This window comes from Culex quinquefasciatus, chromosome 1 (assembly GCF_015732765.1).
Source record: "Culex quinquefasciatus strain JHB chromosome 1, VPISU_Cqui_1.0_pri_paternal, whole genome shotgun sequence".
In the NCBI taxonomy this organism is placed as follows: Eukaryota; Metazoa; Arthropoda; class Insecta; order Diptera; family Culicidae; genus Culex; species Culex quinquefasciatus.
The window spans coordinates 124,644,186-124,668,123 of record NC_051861.1 but is presented as its reverse complement, the minus strand read 5'-3'; the positions used below and the strand labels follow the sequence as shown (position 1 = coordinate 124,668,123).

The 23,938-nt window shown below is 39.1% G+C and overlaps 1 protein-coding gene across 3 annotated transcripts; it reads left to right on the top strand.

The window, feature by feature from the left end:
- The first annotated feature begins 3,326 nt into the window (after positions 1 to 3,326).
- Positions 3,327 to 23,596, top strand: LOC119765484. Of its 3 annotated transcripts, XM_038249428.1 has the most exons (4): positions 9,475 to 9,796; positions 22,583 to 22,740; positions 22,807 to 23,097; positions 23,155 to 23,596. In XM_038249428.1, the coding sequence occupies exons 2-4, from the start codon at positions 22,705 to 22,707 to the stop codon at positions 23,572 to 23,574; spliced, it is 747 nt and encodes a 248-aa protein (XP_038105356.1). In that variant the 5' UTR covers positions 9,475 to 9,796; positions 22,583 to 22,704; the 3' UTR covers positions 23,575 to 23,596. The 3 variants fall into 3 exon arrangements, with proteins under 3 accessions (XP_038105355.1, XP_038105356.1, XP_038105354.1); XM_038249427.1 differs by lacking the exon at positions 9,475 to 9,796 and adding an exon at positions 3,327 to 3,635 and having other exon boundaries at positions 22,583 to 23,097; XM_038249426.1 differs by having other exon boundaries at positions 22,583 to 23,097.
- Positions 23,597 to 23,938: the final 342 nt, after the last annotated feature.

Below are 23,938 nucleotides of genomic sequence, written 5' to 3'. Positions count from 1 at the left end.
ACTCAAAGCGCCCTTTTTAATTAAATGTTGTGCAACTGATTCTAAATAGTTTACAATTGAATAAAAGTTTTTTTTCTTGAATATTTCTATTTTGAACAATGAAAATTAATTATGCCTCTGGATTTGTGTGGGGTTTTTTTTTAATGTTTATGGTTAGAAAACTTGAAATAAATAGAATTGGTCTTAAGGAATTTCCCCATTTTTGAATAACGCGAATGAATGATGGGATTTAAATTATTTTCTAATTAATTTCAAATCAATATTTTTTACCGGGTTTGTTTCTCGAAATATATATTTTCTATAATTTATCTTGTTGAGAGCTAAATCTAAACATTGACAAATACAGCCTCACTGCAAAGGCTTTTGGGTTGATCTCAGTTGAAAATTAAAATTAAAATTGAAAAAAACGCGGATTTTGGCTATTTATATGGCAAATTATTTTGATTTTTTTTACGATTGCAATATTTAATTCTCAATATATTTTTAAAAATGTTGAAAATTGTTTACAAAGGAATTTTTTGACATGTTTAGTGAAATTTTATGAAATTTCAAATGGGCGTAGTATTGAATGTTTGGCTCCCCTGAATAATACTAAAAAAACTAAAATTTTCTTGTTTTTTTTTTGCTGTGTTTCATCAAGCTGAGTTTCAATCTTTAATGTCTTCAGGCAGTTTTATTGTAAATTTTCTGAACCTTTCGAAAAAAAACTAGTTCCAGAAATGGACAATCATGGACTCTATTTTCAAAAAAAATCTAAAAACTTAATTTTTTTGTAATGTTTGAAATGTTAATGCAATAAAAGAATATATTTAAAACTCGGTGAACTTTTTTTTCTCCATACTTCTCTATGGCACAAAAGTAGCGTTTTTTTGTCTCCTAAAATATATAAAAAAATCAAGTATTCAAAAATACGAATTTCGGGAAATTTGTAAAAAAAATGTTAATTTAAAAATTAGCAATTTTTCCCGTGTACCCATTTTTCAGAATAGTTCGCATCAATATCTGCAACTTTGCTGAAGACACCAAATCGATCAGAAAATTTCTTCAAAAGTTACAGATTTTCGGATATTTACGTACCATTTTTGTATGGTCAGCTGCCAAGTCTTTATGGAGCCTTGTATGGGTGAACCAGTGATACAAAATGGCTTCCTCTCAAAGTATGAGTCATATAAAAATATATAAATAAATCCATATCCGGTATTGGTAGAAAATTTCTCTCATATGTTTATTTGAACACAGATCTAGAACAATATTGAAAAAAAGTCGTTTCGAGTGAGAAAAGCAAAAGATATTTTTGACAATTCGCTCTAATTCTTTTTTCTTTTTTTGTCAAAACTCACGTTTCGATCACCCCTAGTGTCTACTCACAGTTCTCAACATCCACAGCCAGTACGCGAATCGGCCCCTCGGTCGACGTCGCAGTTGCACTGAAGAGCTGCTGTAAACCATTTCCTATGACGATGATGCCCGACGCTGCCTGCAGCTGATAACTCTGTTTAAGCTACTGGACGACTGAGAACACCATCGGCATGGGTTAATTGAGATCGGGAAAGTGTGTTCTCGGTGATGCAATGAATTCCCCGTTTCGTGTAGGATTTTTTTTTGTGCTTAATTTCCAGCTGATGACTTGGACACATTAGCTCAGTTATCGAAAGGTTAGCAGCTTGATTTATGCTGTAAACAGTGGTCATGATTCATGAAGCGGTCCAGATACGACACTAAATGCTTCAAGCTGGCTCGTTGAACTTGAGGTTTCGGATAATGTAATAGTTTGTAGCGATAAAGTTACACTTGAGCTTAGTTGAGTCGAGAGTTGTGTGGGAAAATATAAGATTGACATAATTTAAAGTAGAATTGGTTTAATAAAAACATTTGAAATTTAAAGCTTTATCACCAAGTTTACGGTGCCTTGCCTACCTCCGTTGGCTATTCTTGGGGCATGACTCAGTTGACGCAGCCGTTATCTTGCTCCACTCAATTGTTGATGGAGGCCCAGACCAGACTTGCCATCAAGATCCAATCCTCGATTGATGTATTTGTGAGAGTGATAAGGATTTTATAACCAGGCAATTTACTTGTTCAAAACCATATTCTAAAGCTGAATTTATTGATTTTTGACAACACTACTGCAAATTTATAACTCACCTCTAAATCATCTGGTTTGTGCTTTTTTGCAGGTTCATTATTCATTTTGTCATCCTCTTCTTTCTTTTTCTCCTCAGTCTTCTTCTCAGCTGGCAAACTCTCCTCAACAGCTTTCAACTCCATTTCACTACTTTGCTGCTCCATAATTCATCAAGCGGAAGTTCCCAACATACTTAAACCACCAAAAATCTCGTTAAAAAAATACCGCAAAAAATTCGCGTCAATATCGGCTCATTCCGCGGTGCAAATTCATCTGCGACTGGACCGGAGTTTCGGTAAAACAACACAACATGCTTTTTGATAACAAACACAAACGGACGTCACGCAAACTCTCTAGAAACTAATCAATATCGTTTACGGCCCGGCACTAATACACCTACTGGCTGGTGGTAATAAAAGGGGAGGGAAAGGGAAGGCAGCGCCGTTTTATCGTGCCTTTTCTTTCTAATGAAATTGATAACACTCGAGTGGCGCGAAGATAACGTTTTCGAGTTGTGATAATGTAGGAACTTGGACTAGGAGGAAAACAAAACACATTCGGGGAAGGTGATCCTGAATTGTTTTGTTTACACTTTGGGGTTTGACAGTTGACAGATTGACAGTGTACTTACCCAATTTGGACTCCTCAGGAACACATCACACTAGCACTTCACTATTTTTCACCTCAAATGTTGAACGAATTTTCAGTGGGTATATTAATACTGACGTCCGTAATAGAGATGCAAAACTGAAATTTGTTTTTTTAAAAGAGAGGGTTCATTTGCAACTTCTCTATTATCATTATATCACTGAAACAAATTTTATTGAGCTCAAAACTTGCATGCAAGTTGAACTTGAAGTTGTCTACAACTCAATCAAATACTCAACCAAATGACCATGGCAATGCATCGATATTCCTTCAAAACATTTACATACTAATCAGCCTCACCCCTCTAACCACACTTCCCTGCCCTGCAAAACCGGGGCGTCGCGACGCCTCTCAATTTGCATTCAAGTGACCGCACTCGCAACACGAACGAGCACGTGCTCGACAAAAACAGCTTCGGCAAACTTCGTGTTCGGTAGATGAACAAAAACAATCCGAACTCTCAGTCAGTCACTCAGTGAGTGACTCAATCTAACTGGGTTTATTCATGAGTTTTTGAGAGGTACTTGAGGTGGTAATCAGTTGCAATTTAGCAGTCTTTCGCGCCGGTTCGGTCGTTCAAGTCTTCCTTCTTCGAAAATTTTGCGTGAAGTTAAAATTTTTAAAAGAAGAAAGTAATTGTTTGGTTGTGCTTTGAAGTGAAAATTTGTAATAAAAAAAGACTTTTAACAATCAAGATGACAATCTACGGCAAGCTGGTCCAGATCATCATCATCTCCTTCTAAGTGAGGCGGGTTCTTTCGGTAACCTCTGAAAATTCTTCGTCGATAGAGTTCGCCATGTAAGCAACCGATTAGCATAGCTGAGGAAGTTTAATCGAGCTGAATCTACATTGCATTGGAAGGTAATGAGCTGAACCGCATCGAGTCAATGCGAAACCGCAAGAATCGATTACGATCTCTTCCTTGTTTGGTGTTTGCTTACCGTGTTTTGATTAGATTGGTTATTACTTCTTGTGGGAATAATAACTCAACACTTGAAGGGGTTATCGATTTTAAATCATTGTGGTTAATGAAGTGATAAGTTTAAATAGCTTGAAATACTCAGAAGGAGTCTCAGAATCAAACTCGGAATGAAACACAAAAAAAAAAAACAAATTATTCGCTCTACAGCATTGCCTTGGCGTTCTCGATTGCGAGATTCCTACTCGAAACTAGGTGTCCGAAGGCTTGATTGTTGAGGCAATTGCAGACCTCTTTTTACACCTAAGCTTCCATCCACCCCGGGATTCGAACTGACGACCTTTGGATTGAGAGTCCAACTGCCTACCAGCGACTCCACCCAGGGAGACGACTCCTACACCTGGACTGAGCTAACGACCTAACCTCTAGGTTAGACCGAGCCAACATTTACTTCCCTGTCCGACGAAAGGCGTGATCAGACAAATCTCGTCTCAAAATTTGCCACCGGGACCTTCTGGGATCAAACCCAGGCCGACTGGGTGAGAGGCAACCACGCTTACCCCTACACCACGGTCCCGGAATGAAACACAAGAAACCTAAATTTTGACGATTTTGCAGGAAAACAGAACACATTTCTACAACAAACAGGTTTTCGAAACTGTTTTGTTAACTCTGCATTTTTTGACAGTTGACAGTTTGACAGAATACTTACCTTATACTTTTATCAGCAACCACTTGACTCACTACACTGCACTAATTTTCACAGCAATGAAGACACGTTTTCGAAGAAGGTTCATTGAATTTGAAGTCCGTAATAGAAGCATCAGTACAAATTCTGGTTGTTTCAAATCATCTCACCATTAGTTTGAAAGATCGTGAACTCCGTGCTCAACCTGGTTTACCTTTCCTTTGAGTCACGTTGTATTTCCAAACTCCTCCGTTTAGTAATTACCCTCGGCCGCTTCAACTCAAGCTCAGAACAAAAGATCACCAATCTTCTGCACCATCTTCACAGAGGGAACTAGTCTTAGACCATCAATTACGCGAGCTGAACTGTCTTGTAACCTCGATTGGTTTGCTGCAAAACACGTCCAAAGATGAGTCAGCGACCTGTTGATCTCTCTTGGTGCCGTCATGCGGCGAATGCAATTTCTTCAATGCACCTGCAACGCAACTTGATTTGCACCATTGATCACACACATCTATTGAATCTGGAGGTGAGGAAACGCCTGAATCGCTTCTTTTGCAATTCGATTGAGGTCTTCTGAACACAGGAACGAGGTCGAAGCTGTAAAAGCAATCAAGATGCAAAGTACAAATTCAGAAGCACCTTTTGAGTCGTTTTATAGCTCGTTGTGACGGTGCTGCCACCTACGACTACGATGTGACTTCTTAGTTGAAAGTGATCGCAGCTATTTGAGAGATCAGTTGGAGGTCGAGATTATTGATCTTTTACAAAGTATATGACTGGCGTTTAGCTCTGACGTTAATTTCTAATGAGAAACTGACTGTTCACGATATTGAAATGCATCTGGAAGACTGAATGACTTGACTTTATAACATAACTAACAAGAGAAGCTTCTTACCTCACTTCATCAAATCACTTTTCATGATTTAAAGATACCATGCCATACTTTCATAAGTTAACCAGTAGAGGAAGAAAGCCAAGTCATTGGCATGTGCAGCAAGTTGTGCACGACTCAACCTAATAGAGGAGACTGAGGTGTCTTAAAATCGAAACGAACCCAACTTACCTTAAATCATGCTTTTTTTATGTGAAAATTACGCCATTAGCGCCATCAGCAGTAGCAACTCGTTCGCGGAGAATCGCATGAATTGCATAAATCGAGTTGGTGGTAAACTGCACCGCGTCTAATGGCGTGGCTTCAACTCGAGGTGCTCCACATATGTCCGACCCGTCGTGGTGTGGCCAATCGGAGGGAGGAACCAGTACCGGCTATGTATCAGGTAAAGGGTCCAGAACTGGTTGGACCCACGTCGATCGATATGACTCTTATCTGAGTTTCGAAATTGGGGTAATTATCTAGTTGTTCAAAGTGCAGCAAATCATAAAATGGTACCGAGCTTTGAGCGTAATTATGGAGGTTCAAACGAGCGCGTTCCACATTACGACAAAACCCATATTGTCCCTTGTTAAGGCTGTTAGATGTATTAAGAATTCGACTTCCCTAAGACCTTACCGCTTGACTCTGACTGCTTACCTTCAATCTCCGAAGAAAATCCAATCAGCGTTAAATTTCACATCCGTCATGGCTTGAGCCAAGACGTTCCACCAAGTCACTCTACCAAAACGTTTGAATAAAAGGTAATCAATTTCCATGAGTCTTCCCTTTGGACGCTAACAGCATACTTAAATTCGAAGCAAATTTCACCCGATTCGCCTTATTTTTAGGTCCAAGGTCTCCGGTCGGTCACCGGATGATTTGGCGCTTTAACATTCAAGACTGCGCAATACCTGACCTGGGATAAGAACCTACGAGAGGGTGGATTTGGTTTGAGCCCATCTACCTATCAAATCTTTAAAAAAGCACTTCAATTAATTAAACATGATTTGCAAAAAGTCTAAGAATTTGATCAGAATTATAAAAATGACTGAGGTAGTGCTATAAGGAAACTGTTTTGTGTCAAAAATGTGTGAATTTTGAAACTCTCTACCTAACTTCAATAGCTTATCTACAAATTTAATTGACAGTTGACAGATTGACTGAATGACAGAGTACTTACCATTTCGATGAGTTTAATACCGGATCCACTTACCTTACTTCAAAATACAGTTTGAAAGACAAATTGGTATATCAATACTGAAGTCCGTAATCGAAGTGATGCTATAAAAAAATGTTTGCCTCTGGAATATGCTTCCCTTTCAAAATTGCATACATTTAGGCGCTTTTCACATCTCAAAAATTCAGGCAGAACCAACAGTTCAACCCTGCTCAACCAGTTGCATCGCTGCAACTGCACCACCATACAATTGTGAAAATCTGCCAAGTTTACGCTCGCTACCAACTGAGGCGAAACAATCACTTTTATTGTTTATCCCAACCTACGGTGGTGAGTTTTAATATGCAAAAAAGCAACATGTTCACACCAACTCGCGAAAAGCATTTTCTGACCAAATGCCTTACACGGGTCGACCCTACCCGTCAGGGTCTACGCTGTTGATAAACAATGCAAGTTCTCGCTGGAAGTAACAAATAAAAAAAGCCGTTATCGTACCTTGTCTCGGGACAGAAACTTCAAGTTCGAGAACGATGTCAAGTTTGTGGCTCATAATCACAGCGTAGGGAACGGATTTCCCAAGACGATGATCGACTGCCGATTAGTCGCAACACGCAAGTCTCGTGTACAGGGCACACGCAGCGTAACCGAATCGAATCTTGCCGCTTGGTTGGGCAGGATAATTTGGCTCTGGTTTGTATTTTGAATTGTAAATCGACGGGTTAAGGCACGCAAGTCGAGTGCGTGTTCGAACAACCAAACAGAAGGGTTGATTCCGTCCAATCGGTAATGACGAAAATGGGTCAGATCAGTATCGATTGGCGGGTGCTTTTGGGTTATCAAGCATGTAACTAGGTTTGACAGATTGACAGATTGACAGAGTACTTACCGATTGTTATCTGGATCATTCAGGAACTCACAACACTTCACATTACACTTTAACTTCACTTCATTTTTGAGTAGCAACGTGTTTGCTTAGCTACCTATTGAAGTCCGTAATCGAGATGCAATCTTCAAAAATTCCACTAAATGACAACACGATAATTTTCTAAACAGACAAAGTTGCAATCATCGTGTAACCTTCAATTACTTCAAGACACTTGTCGCACCACGTGAGAGCCGGGTAAATCTCCCGTTCCCAGAACCAACCCACCCGATGTGGGCAATTTATTCATGATTGCAGGTGTTTCCAGCGGTGACGTTTTGTTTTGCATCTCATGACAAATCTACGACGGCTACCGGTCGTTTTGTTTGCAATTCTGAGGTTGTGACCGGAAGCAACGTGAGTTGTACTGTAGCGGTTTAGAATGTTTGTTTCGTTTGTTGCGATGTTCACGCGATATTCCGGGTGTTTCTTAATTATAGCTTGGGAGGCTTGTTCGGCATGTAACATTCCGGATCGTTTCTGAGGTATAAACATGGATTCGACTTAAGTCATGGTCAACTTTTGATTCAAATGACTTGGCGTCAGCTACAGAAATTGTCTGTCTTGAGCGCAATTTGAGAACAATAATAAAACTTAAAAGAGAGTGGAATAACCTTGCTCAATTCGCTGAATTTGCGCACCTTAGTATGATCAACTGCATCGATCAGCTCGAAAACTGCAATTTCACTATTTGCAATAAATTTTCTAGGGCAAACCTCAACCCTGACGCTGGTTTGCTCACAATACCCCCCAAAAGTTATTGTGGTCATTTTGGCAACACCAATTACCATGCTGTACCTGCAGGGCACTTCGAAGTCGTTACCGTTGCCACCTTAATTCAGTTGTGGCCAGCAATTAGGCGGTACCAACTCGACATCAAGATCAAGCTTAATTAGGTTTGCGCAACGATTTCAACTCAATCCACAAGTTGACGACAAGGTAAACAAAACACATTCGAGGAAGGCAATCCTGAATTGTTTTGTTTACACTTTGGAGTTTGACAGTTGACAGATTGTTGACAGATACTTACCAAAGTTGGACTCCTCAGGATCACGTAACACTTCACTTCACCACTTTTCACCTCAAATTTAGTTGACATTTTCAGTGGGTTTATTATTACTGAAGTCCGTAATAGTGATGCAAAATTGAAATTTGTTTTTAAAAAGAGAGAATTCACTTGCAACTTCTCTGTTATCATTTTATCACTCATCAAAATGAAGCAAAATTTCATTTAGCTCAAAACTTGCATGCAAGTTGAACTTGAAGTTGTCTACAACTCAATCAAATACTCAACCAAATGGCCATGGCAATGTATCGGCATTCCTTCAAAACATTTGCAAACTAATCAACTTCACCCTCTAACCCCACTTCCCTGCTCATTAGGGTGCCCAGAATATGGGACTTTTTTTCAAAACCTCGCTCCACAAGCTGAATATTGTTCATTGACCTATTTTAGGACTCTGGGCCAAATATAAGCAAAATCGGTCATCATTTACCCATTGATACTCGGAGGTGAAGTTTTTATGGGAAAAATCGAAAAAATGTATGGAAAACCCAAGATTCTTACGGTTTGGTCTGCACGGTGCGCTACTTCCATCCAAATATTCCCAAAAGTGAGATTCTTATTGAAAATTTAATGCTCTACAACTTTGTAGAACACATCAAAGCTGTAAAACTCTGTCCTGAAAAGTTATTAACGATTTAAAAAAGTCATTTTTGTATGAAAAACATTTTTTTCGCCAACTTTAGGCTCGGGTATCAATGGGTTAATCTTATCCAATTTCGCTCAAAATTTACACAGATGCTTAAAATAACCCAAAAAACTGTTTTTTGCTTGTGGAGCAGGGGGTCATTTTTTCTGGGCACCCTACTGCTCATCCACCCTGCTAAACCGGGGCGTCGCGACGCCTCTCAATTTGCATTCAAGTCAAGTTCGTGACCGCACTCGCAACACGAACGACCACGTGCTCGACAAAAACAGCTTCGGCCAACTTCGTGTTCGATAGATGAACAAAAACAAAGCGAGCTCAGTGAGTGATGGTTGAGTGACTCAATCTAACTGGGTTCATTCATGATTTGAATGGAGGTACTTCAAGCGATAACTAGTTGCGATTTAGCAGTCTTTCGCGCCGGTTCGGTCGTTCAAGTCTCGTTCAAGTCTTCCTTCTTGGAAAATTTTGGTTGAAGTTAAAATTTTCAAAAGAAGAAAGTAATTGTTTGGTTGTGCTTTGAAGTGAAAATTTGTAATAAAAAAAGACTTTTAACAATCAAGATGACAATCTACGGCAAGCTGGTCCAGATCATCATCATCTCCTTCTAAGTGAGAAGGATTCTTTCGGTAACCTCTGAAAATTCTTCGTCGATAGAGTACGCCATGCAAGCCAACGATAAGTACAGCTGAGGAAGTTTAATCGAGCTGAATCTACATTGCATTGGAAGGTAATGAGCTGAACCGCATCGAGTCAATGTGATACCACAAGAGTCGGTTACGATCTCTTCCTTGTTTGGTGTTTGCTTACCGTGTTTTGATTAGATTGGTTATTACTTCTTGTGGGAATAATAACTCAACACTTGAAGGGGTTATTGATTTTAAATCATTGTGGTTAATGAAGTGATAAGTTTAAATAGCTTGAAATACTCAGAAGGAGTCTCAGAATCAAACTCGGAATGAAACACAAAAAAAAACAAATTATTCGCTCTACAGCATTGCCTTGGCGTTCTCGATTGCGAGATTCCTACTCGAAACTAGGTGTCCGAAGGCTTGATTGTTGAGGCAATTGCAGACCTCTTTTTACACCTAAGCTTCCATCCACCCCGGGATTCGAACTGACGACCTTTGGATTAAGAGTCCAACTGCCTACCAGCGACTCCACCCAGGGAGACGACTCCTACACCTGGACTGAGCTAACGACCTAACCTCTAGGTTAGACCGGGGCCAACATTTACTTCCCTGTCCGACGGAAGGCGTGATCAGACAAATCTCGTCTCAAAATTTGCCACCGGGACCTTCTGGGATCAAACCCAGGCCGACTGGGTGAGAGGCAACCACGCTTACCCCTACACCACGGTCCCGGAATGAAACACAAGAAACCTAAATTTTGACGATTTTGCAGGAAAACAGAACACATTTCTACAACAAACAGGTTTTCGAAACTGTTTTGTTTAGTCTGCCTTTTATGACAGTTGACAGTTTGAAATAATACTTACCTCATACTTTTATCAGCAACCACTTGACTCACTACACTGCACTAAATTTCACAGCAAAAAGACACGTTTTCGAAGTAGGTTCATTGAATTTGAAGTCCGTAATAGAAGCGTCAGTACAAATTCTGGTTGTTTCAAATCGTCTCACCATTAATTTGAAAGATCGTGAACTTCGTGCTCGACCGTGTCACCTTTTCAGGTCACGTCACGTTGTATTTCCAAACTCCTCCGTTCAGTAATTACCTTCGACCGCTTCAACTCAATCTCAGAACAAAAGATCACAGCTATCTTCTGCACCATCTTCAGAAGGGACTAGTCTTAGACCATCAATTACGCGAGCTGAACTGTCTTCTAACCCCGATTGGTTCGCTGCAAAACGCCCAAAGGCCAGAGATGAGTCAGCGACCTGTTGATCTCTCTTGGTGCCGTCATGTGGCGAATGCAATTTCTTCAATGCACTTGCAACGTAACGTTGGTACTTGATTTGCTCCATTGATCACACATCTATTGAATCTAGAGGTGAGGATACGCCTGAATCGCTTCTTTTGCAATTCGATTGAAGTCTTCTGAACACAGGAACGAGGTCAAAGCTGTAAAAGCAATCGAGATGCAAAGTACAAATTCAGAAGCACCTTTTGAGTCATTTTATAGCTCGTTGTGACAGTGCTGCCACCTAGGGTACGTTATCCATTAGTGGACCCCTTTCCTATAGTGGACCCTCTGAAGGGTTTTTAATGGAAAATTCAATAAAATCACAATTTCAAGTGTGTTGTTGTCTACAAATCTTTTATTTGGCATGTTCAGCATCATTTAGAACAATGATGACTGACATTGAATTGTCCTTTTCACCAAAATAAGTGTTTTGAGTTCGACATCTGAAATCAGCCATGGCCACTAGCATTTTCACAACAAAACTGCATTTATATTTTATGATTGAATTAAACATCCAATCATTTTTTGACTGAATATTTAACTTCAGCAAGTCTAAGTAATGTAAGTTTAAGGATATTTACTAAAATAAAGCGAAGAAATGCAATTTTCTAGCATATTTTATGGGGGTTCAATATAGGACAACGAAAATCCAAACTTTTCCTAAAGTGGACCCCTGTTAATTAAACCTTCAAAAATGATGAAAACTGTGTATTCAAGCAAAAGTTTCTCTAAAACATACAATAAATGCTTGTTGTTATCAACCTAAACGCATATTTTTTCAATTATGAGTATAAATATAGCTGTTTTCATGTTAAAAGTACCAATAATGCTGAAGCCGTAAGAATTTATAATTAATCAAAACTGTAGTTAATTGTACTTAACTGAAGCACCATAATTGCAGTTTGAAATGATATTTTATAATAATAAATCAATAACAAAACTTTTTTTTTCCAATAAACATGCGTGGTTTTATCAGCAACTGTAAACAATTCTATTGTTTAGTATCGGTCAACCATTTATGTAATTAATATGGAAAAATTTGCATCAAGATTACTTTTTTTAAATTATTTTAATGTTTACAGTGGTTTTTGAGACGTTTTCTCTGATCTTTTTCGGAAATAAATGTGTTTAAATGTCTATTTGGTTTTTTGTTGTTTAAAGCCAAATTAGTTAACAAAAAATATTTGTTTATGATGAAAAGTGAGCAAAATCCATCTTTTATTCATTATATCTATCATTAGACCTACACCATGCATCAAGACATCAAATATCGGTTAAATTTGGTATAAAAATAACAGTTTGCCTATAGTGGACCCGGGTCCACAATCGGATTATGGACCCGGGTCCACTATAGGAAAAGGGGGTCCACAACAGGCAAAACAAACTTTTTTTTCAATTGGCTATTTTTCTGCTCAAAAACAAATAACTGATGAAACAAATAGTCAAAATTGTTCGAAAGACTTCAGTTTTCATTGTTTTGTACAAAGGGTTATGAAAAAGTGCTTAAAATATTTAAAATTTGTGAAAAATGTGCTTCGGCTCTACTAGGGGGTCCACTAATGGTTAAAATACCCTACGACTGCGATGTGACTGTTTTGTTTTGACGTTGAAAGTGATCGAAGCTATTGTGAAGAGATCAATTCTAGGTCGTTGAGAATGATCTTGTACAATGTTTATGACTGCCGTTTAGCTCAAACTTTTTGTTAGTGATATTCGTAGACGTAGAAAGTATGTGATCTTCATCCATCAGAGTCTGACGACCTTGAATGTACGCCATTTGCATAACTATTGTTACTTCTAGTAGCAAATCTGATAGTCCGCAACGTGCAAGTGACCTCACCTCAACCCGGTATCGCACCTGCCTTAGAACTACAATGTATTCTTCAAGTCATACTACAACTGAACGATACGCAAGGCGCTACTCGCAATCATGAATACATTGCAGTTGTTTGTTTTGGTTCTGGGAATGGAAGATTTAGCGGTTTCCACGTAGCGGGACAAGTGATTAAGTTTAATTGGGGGTTACACGATGATTGTAACTTAATCAGTCTGGAAATGACAAATTATTTTTAGAAATGTGATTTGTTAGGTTGAGGTTGGTCTACATTTGGGCGAATTTTGGAAATTGCATCTCGATTACGGACTTCAATAGGTACCTAAGAAAAAGCGTTGCTACTAAAAGTTGAAGTGAAATTGTAGTGCAATGTGAAGTGTTGTGCGTTCCTGAATGATCCAGATCACAATCGGTAAGTACTCTGTCAATTAGTCAAACTGTCAAACCTAGTTACGAGCTCGATCCACGTCGATAACCCAGAGGCACCCGTCAATCGATACTGATCGGACCCATTTGCGCCCAATCATTACCGATTGGTCGGCATCAACCCTGTTCGGTTAATCGAGCATGGCTCACGCGACTTACAGGCCTCAACCCGCCGATTTACAATTCAAAATTGAAACCAAAATTATGCAGCTAAACCAAGCGGCAAGATTTGATTTACTTAACCTGCCGGCAAGATAAGTCGACGCAAGTCGTGCGTGTTCCAACTTCTGTACTTCGCGTAGACTAATCGGCAATTGATCGGGGGAGTCGGTCGCGACTGATTATGAGGTTGGAAGAGGTGCGTCGTCGGTGTAATGGCCGCGAACTTGACACAGTTCTAGAGTGGGTTGCACTATGGGCCATCTCCATACAAACAGGCGGCCAAATTATTTTTTTTGCTTTTTAAATGTTTTTTTGATACAAATTTAGGTAATTGTATGGTATTGAAATGATATACGTCGATTTTTATGACTTTTCATGTTTTTCAATAGTTGATTGTTTATAATAAATAGTCTTTTCATACATTTGCAAGTGAAACAGAATTGCATATATATTATATTGCAAGTTTATATTATTAAATTATGGATAAGCTCCCACCCCACTTTAAGGACACAACCCCTCCCTCCTCTTTCTTTCACCCCCCTCTCCTCCTCCCCACCAACAAATTTTTGTTAAGCGTAATAAATTCATTTTAAGTCAAATATTTATTATTTCCTGTTGTGTGTTTCTTTGTGAGTCCATGCCGTATAACTTGAGACCACCCCCTCCTCCCACCCTTATGGGCATAAATTGCGAATATTTTAATTATTAAATCAAATAACAGAAAAAATAATTTTATCCACAATATTAATTATGAAGTAAAACGATAAAATACAAACCATATTCTTGTAACCACTCGTTACAAGTCCTTCATTCTTCAACATCAATAAACCAAAAATAAATGCGAACGTTCACGATTCTTAGCTATGGGGTTAGTAGGGAATTAGGGAATAAATAAATAAATGTAATTTAGTTAGTAGGGTTAGTAAAAAGGGGAAATTAATAAATAAAAACACAATTTGTTAACACACTATAACAACACACAAACTGTGGGACAAACCAACAACCAGCGACAGTATTGTCTTCATCTTAAAACATCGCAAAGGGGGTGGTAGACAACGCCCAAAAGTGATGGGTGTCACGTGACGTAATGTCGTGTCACCGACCAAAAGGCTTGAAGGGACGAGAATTAGACCGCCAACGGTCACATTCTCCCAGGCAAGTGAGCGATCTATACCGTTAGAAAAGTAGAGCGAAGGACTAGAAGTGAAAGTGGTGGAAATTTGTGCGAGTGCACCTCCAGTCGTTCAGGTATGTTCTAAACCCCGTATTCGGCTATGCGGAAGGACGACTTAAGCTAAGCTACCCTACCTAGTAGTACGGCTAGAAATTAATCACTTCTCCCCATTGTCCTCCAGGACCTTTTGTCCTTTGGCGTAAACGCCATTTTGCGAGTTAAGCACGCCGCTTGACCGCCAGATCGCTCGCTCTTCGGCCCAGTTTGCGTAAGCGCGGAGGAGCCGGCTTACTGCGTCTAATCGTCAAAGATCATCAGTTGCTCTGGTCCGTGGACCATAATTTCCAAGGAGCACGCTCGGGCCCCTCGTGGCTCTCATTCCAAAGGAGCGTAAATTCCCCCTCTCGGTTTGGTCAACGTGGGCAGGTCCCCGATCGGCCGATCCAGTCAAGGAGGGAAGGCCTGGTCCCTAAGCCGTGCTCTACCTACCATCCACCCCCACCACGTCGAGAACCAGCACCGGTGCTTCAGCAGCGAACGCGAGCGCTGGCGGCCAGCGGACTGGCTGAGTAGCAGATCGTCGTCGTCAGCGGAAAAGCAGCGGTACGTACCGAGTCCCCCACACACACATACACTTACAAATATACACTTTTGAACCGACTTAAATTCTTTGAATAAATTTCCTCTTCCGTCTCCCAAAAGAGGAGTTTTCATTCAACCCGTAACTCAAGAAAAGTGAAGTTCCCAAAGTTAAGTTCGCGTATCTCCTCGTTGGTGACTAGCGCAGCCGACCCTGCGATTACCGTGAGTCTGTGCTGTGACTAGCTAACCGTTGGCAAAAACTAATGTGGGTAAGTCCTAAATAGTTTCATTCTTAAAATTCATTTGATTATAGAGTTTGTGACAGCTTCAGGATATGTTAAAGGTACTTTTTATGATGTTTTGTACTAACCAACATAGAACTTAAATGTGGATCAGTTTCATGGATTGATCGCAGAAATTCATCATGCTAAGTCAACATTTTGCTGAATACTTTTTTCGGTATCAAACTGAGATTCTCCAGTTTCGCTTGAGAAACTTCGGTACGAATACCTTATTTTGACTAAGGCACTCAATTTTAAATGTAGGCAACAGAAAATTCCAATAAAGTCATTTCGAACTTCTTGAAACCAGGTATTGATTTTTGAAGCGACGATGCCCACGAAGTAGGTAGCGAAGCAAGTGAAATAAACGGGCGCATATGTAGATTGCAGCAAATTTTGATAAAACGTAAATGTTCAAAATGGCATATCTCCGAAAACGCAAAAATCGCAGGCTGGAAATTTCAGCAATGTTAGATTATAATCCAATCTTTCAAGTGATCTTAGTTTCATGTTTAGCATCGGTTAGCAAAAAAAGTACTCGATTAACAAACACAAAAAAATATGATTTGTCAAAAAAATGCTCCAATTATTCGATGAAAACTTCAGTTTTTGGTTTGGAAACAACATCTATTAATAGTTTCAAAGCTTATTTCATTACCTTTCCAACGATGTATATTTGTCCTAATAAAACATTTAAAATGGCTGAGCTATGTTAAAATTAAACAATCAGCCTTTTTTACGAAAAACGCTTGTTTTTTACTCCATTTTTTGACTTTCAGCTTGCGTATCTCCGTAATGAACAAACTTAGAGCTTTGAAAATTTGGATTTTTCTTAGTTAGAATGTTTACTTTCGAGAAAAAAATACCAAAAAATATTTGGAGAAGGTCACTTTTTTGAAACTTGGCCACCCAATGTACCATAGTGGGTTGGTGAAATGACGTCGCCGTGGTGCGTAGTTCGTCAAGCTTTTTATTCGGTGACGACAATTCGCGTGCGAAAGCCCTTCCTCTGGAAGGCTTTTCGCGGGTTGGTGCGAAACCGCAATCGCTGGGATACACAATAAAGCCGGTTGTTGCGCTTCAGTTGGTTGAGTTTGCAGAATTTCGCAACGGTTGCAACGGCGGCGGTGCAGCTGGGTTGAACAGGGTTGAACTCACCTCTAGTACGGACGTCAAAATGTAAATTCTAAATGATTTTGAAGGCCAATATTGAAGTAAGGTAAGTGTTTCCGGTAGTTTGTTCAGCACATTGGTAAGTACTCTGTCAATCTGTCAACAGTCAAGCTAGATATAAGTGACAAGTTTATAACAGTTTAGTTTTTACCCGGCAGCAGTCTATTTTTAGTCACTCAGTCAGTCAACCTAGGCTTGTAAAATATGGCTGGAAGTTTTATAGTTTCCACCTTTTATGATACCAGCAGTGGTATCGTTTCCTCATAGCACTGTAGGCTAGGTAGGTAATTCCATTCACTTTTAATTATCTTTGTGATTACACTCCAAACTTACTGCCTCACAGTTCGATTAGAAAAGTTTCACCCTCTCATTCCAATTAGTTCAAGCTTCTAGAGTTATAGGTTCTTCGCCAATTTTGAGGGCCCTCCGCACCACTTGTCCCAGGTCAGGTTCCCCTCAAAGTGCCAAATCATCCGGTGACCGACCGTAGACCTTGAACGGGTAGGCCTGTAGCGAAATTAGGTTTCAAATCACGGTATCAGCTTCGAGGCACGAAAATTGATTACCCTTTTCAAATTTGAGCTTGCATGACGAGTGGGAACGGCTTCTTTCAAGTCATTTTGAAACGAAATTTACACGCTGATCAGTCAGAAGTCTTTGGCATTTGAAAGCTTTGAGAAGTCTCTTGAGAAGTCAAGGTCTTGGGTGCAAGTGCCCAAGATGTAATTACGTCCCACAGCTTAGATCTAAATTACCCCACTAGAACAATTCATTACGCTTAATAAGGGACAATATGGGTTTTGTCGTAAAGTGGAACGTGCTCGTTCGAACCTCCATAATTACGCTCAAAGCTCGGTACCATTTTATGATTTGCTGCACTTTGAACAACTAGATAATTACCCCAATTTTGAAACTCAGATAAGAGCCATATCGATCGACGTGGGTCCAACCAGTTCTGGACCCTTTACCTGATACATAGCCGGTACTGGTTCCTCCCCCCGATTGACCACACCACGACAGGTCGGACATATGTGGAGCACATCGAGTTGAAGCCACGCCATTAGACGCGGTGCAGTTTTCCACCATCCTGCTCGATTTATGCGATTCATGCGATTCTCCGCGAACGAGTTGCTACTGCTGACGGCGCTAATGGCGTAATTTTCACATGAGGAGAGGGAAAAATGCTGCATCAGATTATGTTCAACTTGAGAGAAAAAAAATATCAAAATATGTTAGCTCAAGATACCCCACCCTCCCTTGACAAGATACATGCGCGAACAACTTGCTGCACATGCCGGAGGCTTCTCTTTCCGAGGTGGTTACACCTTAAGAAAGTACACACATCGGCTGGTTCGATGGCATCTATAAATTATGAAAAAGTGATTTGCTGTGGTGTTGCTGAAAAGGTGACTGATGATTTAATTGGAAGCATAACTTTAGTTACTTAATTGAAAAGTTGTTGAAAAGTCACTTTTTTTTAAATTTCATCAATAATGTGAAATATTCAGTATTACGCCCTTATGAAATAATAGAGTTGATTCCAAAATTTTTAATATTTTTTTCGAAAAGATCAAAAACTTTCACAAATGATTCATTTGTTACCATTAAAAAGAGGACAATTAGCTTCTGATAAATTTTCTTGTTTCTTTTTATTTTTTTGTATTATTAACAGTAATTTTTAGTTTAAATTCATCTTTGAATGGCTATATTTTCAAAACGGCGCACTTTATCAAAAATTCTGAACTGAAGTCGAGTTTCGAGTAAATTGTCTATTTTTCGAAAAAAAAAAAGTCAAATGTTATAAATATTGTTATGGGATATCGTAATTTACAATTACAATTGTTGTAATTGTAATTTCAAATTACAAATTACGATTATATTTTTTCACAAAATAATAAAAAAAAAACGACAAAAAATAATCAATAAATCAATATTTCTGCACTATGCTCACTAGAATAAAATCAGGAAGCTTAGTGCAAGAGAGCACAGAGACATCGAAACATTCTTTTTGCTTAATTTTGTAATTGAGTTCGATATTCAAAATTCCAAATATTTCAATAAATTTGTACTAAACAAAATAAAGTTTCATAAGCGTGTTATTATTTTAATTGAAAAAAGAACCATTCGTTTTTGAGATATTGGTAGGAGAAAATAAAAGGCTGTTTGAATGTGGCTTCAATTTTCTTGTTTCTTTTGCTCCCTGTACTTCATCAACCAGAGATCCAATCTTCAACAATTTTTCAATTTTTCAGAAACATTATGATACCATCCAGTGAGAATTTTACCTAAAGCTTCGAATATTTTTAGGCTGATCCTCAAATGCCATTTTTTTCAATTTCAGAAGTACATTATTTGTCGCAAGATATTTAAATTTAATTTAAAAAAACATATTGGATTGACATTATTAGAACAAAAATAAAGGGTACTCAGTCTATAATGTTAGTCTATGATTAACTTTAAAAAATATGTATCGCTATTGAACTTTGTCGATCAATTATGAGAAGCCAGAAAGAACACTTTCACGCGCAGCGTAAAACGCGCAAGCGTAAAAGCGCTGGCGTTGAAGCTTCGACTTGACGACTTGTCGAGCAAAAAAAATCATTGGGGAGAACGATTCTGAATGACCCCTTACCTTTTATGAGAAATTTACTCTGTATATAAAAAAATCATACAGCTATAACTTTTGAACCAACCGTCTGATCAATGCCAAAATTTACTCGAATACAATTCATACCAAATGCTTTCGATCGAGAATGGGCTGGGACTTTGAATTTGATGTTCAATATATGATTTTGTATAAATCCAAAAATTTAATAGGAAAAAATAGGGTAAAAATAAGACGAAAAACACTAAAATCGCTATATCTCTGGAAATACATTTTGGAAAAGCTTCAAACTTTGGGCCCAAACAGTTTATGGCGCATGTTTTCGAATGGCTTTTTGTTTGAAACTGAATTCTTTAAATTTGATAGTGTTATCTGTAAAATAGTCCAAAAAATACCTCTAAAAATGGCAGCGATGGAAGACACAAATTTTTAAGAGCGGATACAGACATCGCTCATGTATTTCAGAAAAAGAGCTCTCAAAAATCAGACTTTGAGTTCCGGGTTTCGGGCCAAAATTCAATCAAAAGAGCACATCTAAACCTTCAATTTAGTAATGGGATTTTTTCCTGGGACGAATCCTCGCCGTGCACGATTTTTTTTAAGATTTCTGAAAAAAGCGTTTTTCCAAAAGCAAACCTTAAACCTTTCTTTTGTAAGAAAGGCAAGAAAACAAAGTTTTCGAGTAGCATTTCTAATTTTTTAAAAAACTTTTTTCAGAAAATCGTAATTCAGCGGCATATTTGGTGTTCATAATTTTTCATTGCTATAAGGGTTTTTTTTTGTCTCGTAAAACATATAAAAAAAAATCAATGATTCTTAAATAAGGATGTTTAGCAATAGAACTCTTCTAAGAAAATTGATTAAAAAATATTTTTGTGTGCTTATTTCTCAAATAGTCCTAAAAAAAATAAATATGTACATCGATTTAGACGCTCTACCGATTGATAAAAACCGAACTCGTCTATCTTCATCCCTCGAATTTTGAGATTTTTTCCCGCAGAGATGAAGTGATGTCCATGTGTCGTAAAAAAAGCTAAAATTTGTGTCGCGTAATTTTCAGCTCCTCTATTTTCGATTTTGATCACTCCAGTTGCATTTGAAAGCTGGTGTGCTAAACCCTAACCTTTTGAAGGCCAAATTTCGAAATTTTGCTATTTTTTTCGGGATGTGAAATGACTTTTCAATAAATAATAAATTTTTTAAATAAAAATAAGGTCAAATTTTCGATTTTTCAAACCGTGTACATAACGCAAAAATTGCGTTTTTCCAGCGCAACATCTTCCCAAAATTTCATCAAGATTTTTTTCATGATTTCTAAATGAAAACGTTGATTTTTTTTGACTTCCAAACTTTAGTTTTCATAATTTGAAATTATGAATGATTGTGAAGACAATTTCCAAGAATTTGAGGCTTGAAATCGACATTACTATTTCCAATTCTTGATTTTTTTTAATAAAGTTCTCTGATTTCTAAGATTAGCTAAGAAAGTATTCGGCCTCTCTTTAACAAGCAGTGTGGCCACATTTTTTTTTCCAGAAAAAGGAAAGTTGAATTTAGATTGAAATTTATTGATGAAATTTTGAATTTGATCATGTCGTCGCCATCGTGCTAACTTGTCGTACGTGCATTTTGGGCCAAATTGAGTTAAGAACGCCATTTTGTGCAGTTCACAATGCCTCACCTTTTGACCTTCACAGATCCCCAAAATTCGATTTCAATCCTGAGATATTCAACAAAAACCGAAAAAACTCCGTGCATTTTTGTCACTTTACATATGAAAGTAGTTTCAATCTTGTCGTGCTATCTTATCCCTCCATGAAAATTGATGTAAGTGCGACAAAAGGCCAAAAGGATTGCAGGCCAGGAAAGTCAGGATGCGTTTGTCGCACGTACAAGCTAGACTACCGTAAACATTTGTAATTATAACTCGGGACTCCAGCAACCAACTTCAACCAAACTTCGGGACAATGCACAGAATGGTCAGCCAAACAAAACGTGTTTGTTATTGTTTACATTGCGTGCTCTCGTTTTTGTATATTCAAGGTCAAACATTAAAACACGTTTTTCTCGGAACGTGAAAATGGCGGGTGCGACAAGATAGCACGACGACGTCGATGTGTAACAAAATTCTAAATGCGCTTCGGCTTAGGATTTGGATTTTTTTAAACATTTTTTATAATACTTTAAACGGTAAAATTTGACTTAAAATAGAAAACCAAGCGTTTGAATTGTTTTTCAAAAGAAGTTTCAATCGCTTTGATACGATTTTTAAATGTTAACCCCTCTACAACCCAACCCCGCCAAAACCAAAAGTCAATTTTTCAACCAATTGTTTTATCTTTTAAAAGCATTGGAAAGAAGAACTCTTTAAATTTTAGACAATTTATGGGTTGGAAGTTTTACTTGTTTTATGTGACTTTGGTTTAACAAAATGTCGTTTTTTCTGGGGTCAACATTGGCTGTGCTTTTTACTAACATTTCCTATATTTTAAGTAAAAAGAAGTATGCAGTAATTTTTGTAGTGTTCCAGACTTTGCTTCTATCCAATTTTTTTCACAATTTAATTGATAATAGTAATAGTAATCGATGGGTTTATGCAAAACCACTGGCTTTGAAGTAAATTATTGCCTTTTTACCAACCAATCAAACGTGACGATATGATTTCTATCCAAAAGAACTACAATGTCAGCTCAATACTAGCCACTTCACCGGACATTACCCTCACCTTCCGTCCATCACTCTGCGAAGGGCTTCACAGTTTTCCAAGAAAAGCCGTTTTCCACCGTCACTCTGCAGTCCGCAACCAGCCGACCTTGCAAATCTCTTATGAAAACACACACAATCGTGTGCCCTTGGCGTTCGCTAATTACCGACCACCTTATGGTAAGTTCGTTTGATAGCTGGTCGGGTGGTTGGAGTGCGTAGGCCCCTCTCTGGTCAGCTCGATCGCGACTTGATTAAGACGCTTGGCGTTGATGTGTTAATCCATGGATTGCTGAATTGGTGCTGGTTTGCTATAAAAAAATGTTTTACTTTACTATTATAGCTTGTTAAATTTTCCAAAAGCTTGAAAAAAAGAAAATTTAATTTTATAAGACGAGATAAACTAGTTTCAATTGACGTACTAAACACTAGTGAGGATCTCCTACAACTAAACGTGCAAGAATGTAAATTCATCAAGATTGTATCGAGAGTTCAAGTAGTCGTCAGCTCTTGCAAGGGTCAACAGCTTCTTGAAAAGGGTGGCATTCTGAGACCCTGTGTTTTTATATTTTAATGAACAACCCAGAGTTTTATTTTTGTTTCTGAATCAAATAAAAACAAAAAATCCTTTTTTCCTCTACCTTTCTAGACACGCTGTCCGACCTAAAAAGTGATGATCTCCCCACCACAAGCTCTATCGACAACGCGTGAATCTCCTCCTGCATTCGGTCCCGCACAGATCTGCACCTGGTGATCACCACCACCACCAAAATGTCCGAGTCGACGCTCCACAACCGATCCGTTCTGGTTCCAAAACTCATCCCCCTTGAAGCCCCCTTGACCTGTCCCACTAAAACAAACCCTTTCTTCCAGATCTTCGCGGGATCTCCCTCTCCGCTGGCCCGTGCCCTGTGCGAGCAGCTGACGTCTGTCCGAAGCTGCCGAGTGACCCTGGTCACCGACCTCGGGTGTGTTCCGGAGGCCACGACTGACTCGGTGCAACTTTTCCAGTGTGACCTGTCTAAAAGAGAGCAGGTTGGCCAACTTGTTACGAGTTTGGAGCGGATGTTGCGTTCGGTGGATTTGGTGATCCACCTGGATTCGGAGGAATCCGAAGAAGACTTCGTCGAGCGAACTTCCCGGGAGATTTTGGGATTTGTCAACGTAGCTCACTTTTAAAAAGTTCAGAATAGTTCACTCAAAGTCAACCCCTCTTTTCAGCTCCTAACAAACTTCGTCCCACTGTTGGCCAAAAACTCCTCCGCCGGAAGAATCATATCCCTCAAGAACTCCTCCAACGGCAGCCGGTCACGTGCCTTCCAGGACAGCCAATCCGAGTACCACGATCTCATCCAGACCGTCCTGGCCAGCGAAGCGTCAAAATCCACCGTCCAGCTGTGCACGATCTCCTGCGATCATCTTCACGGCCATCAATCAACCGGGATGGTCCAGGAGTTGGCGCAGCGCATTCTGCAAACCATAGAATCTTCCCGCAGCAGTAGCAAAAACGAAGTGATTGAGCTGAGTTCGAGGCGTAACTTGTTCGAGTTCTGCTCCAGCAATCTGCTCCAGCTGGCCGCGGTCGGGTTGGACAAGCTGCAGCTCCGGAAGTCGCGGGAGCTACCTTTGAAAGTACAATAGAAACTTGTTTTACGTTTAGTTCTGCAAAGTTAGTCACGATGGTTTGTTTTATTTCATTTGAAAGAAATTTCCAGTGAATCGTACAGTATAAGAGTTTACCACCTATCAAACCATCCACATTAACGACCCCCGGGTCTTTTGTGGTCTCTGTTGCAAGTTTCTGCTCGAACCTAGGAGTCCGAAGGCTTGAACTGACGACCTTTGGATTGCGAGTCCAACCGCCGCCAGCGATTCCACCGGAGTAGGCTTGGTTTGGTGTGTTGTTTGTACTTATGGCATGGAGACGACTCCTACACCTGGAATGACTTAACGGCCTAACAACAACCAAGGCCGGGACCGACATTTTACTTCCTCATCCGATGGC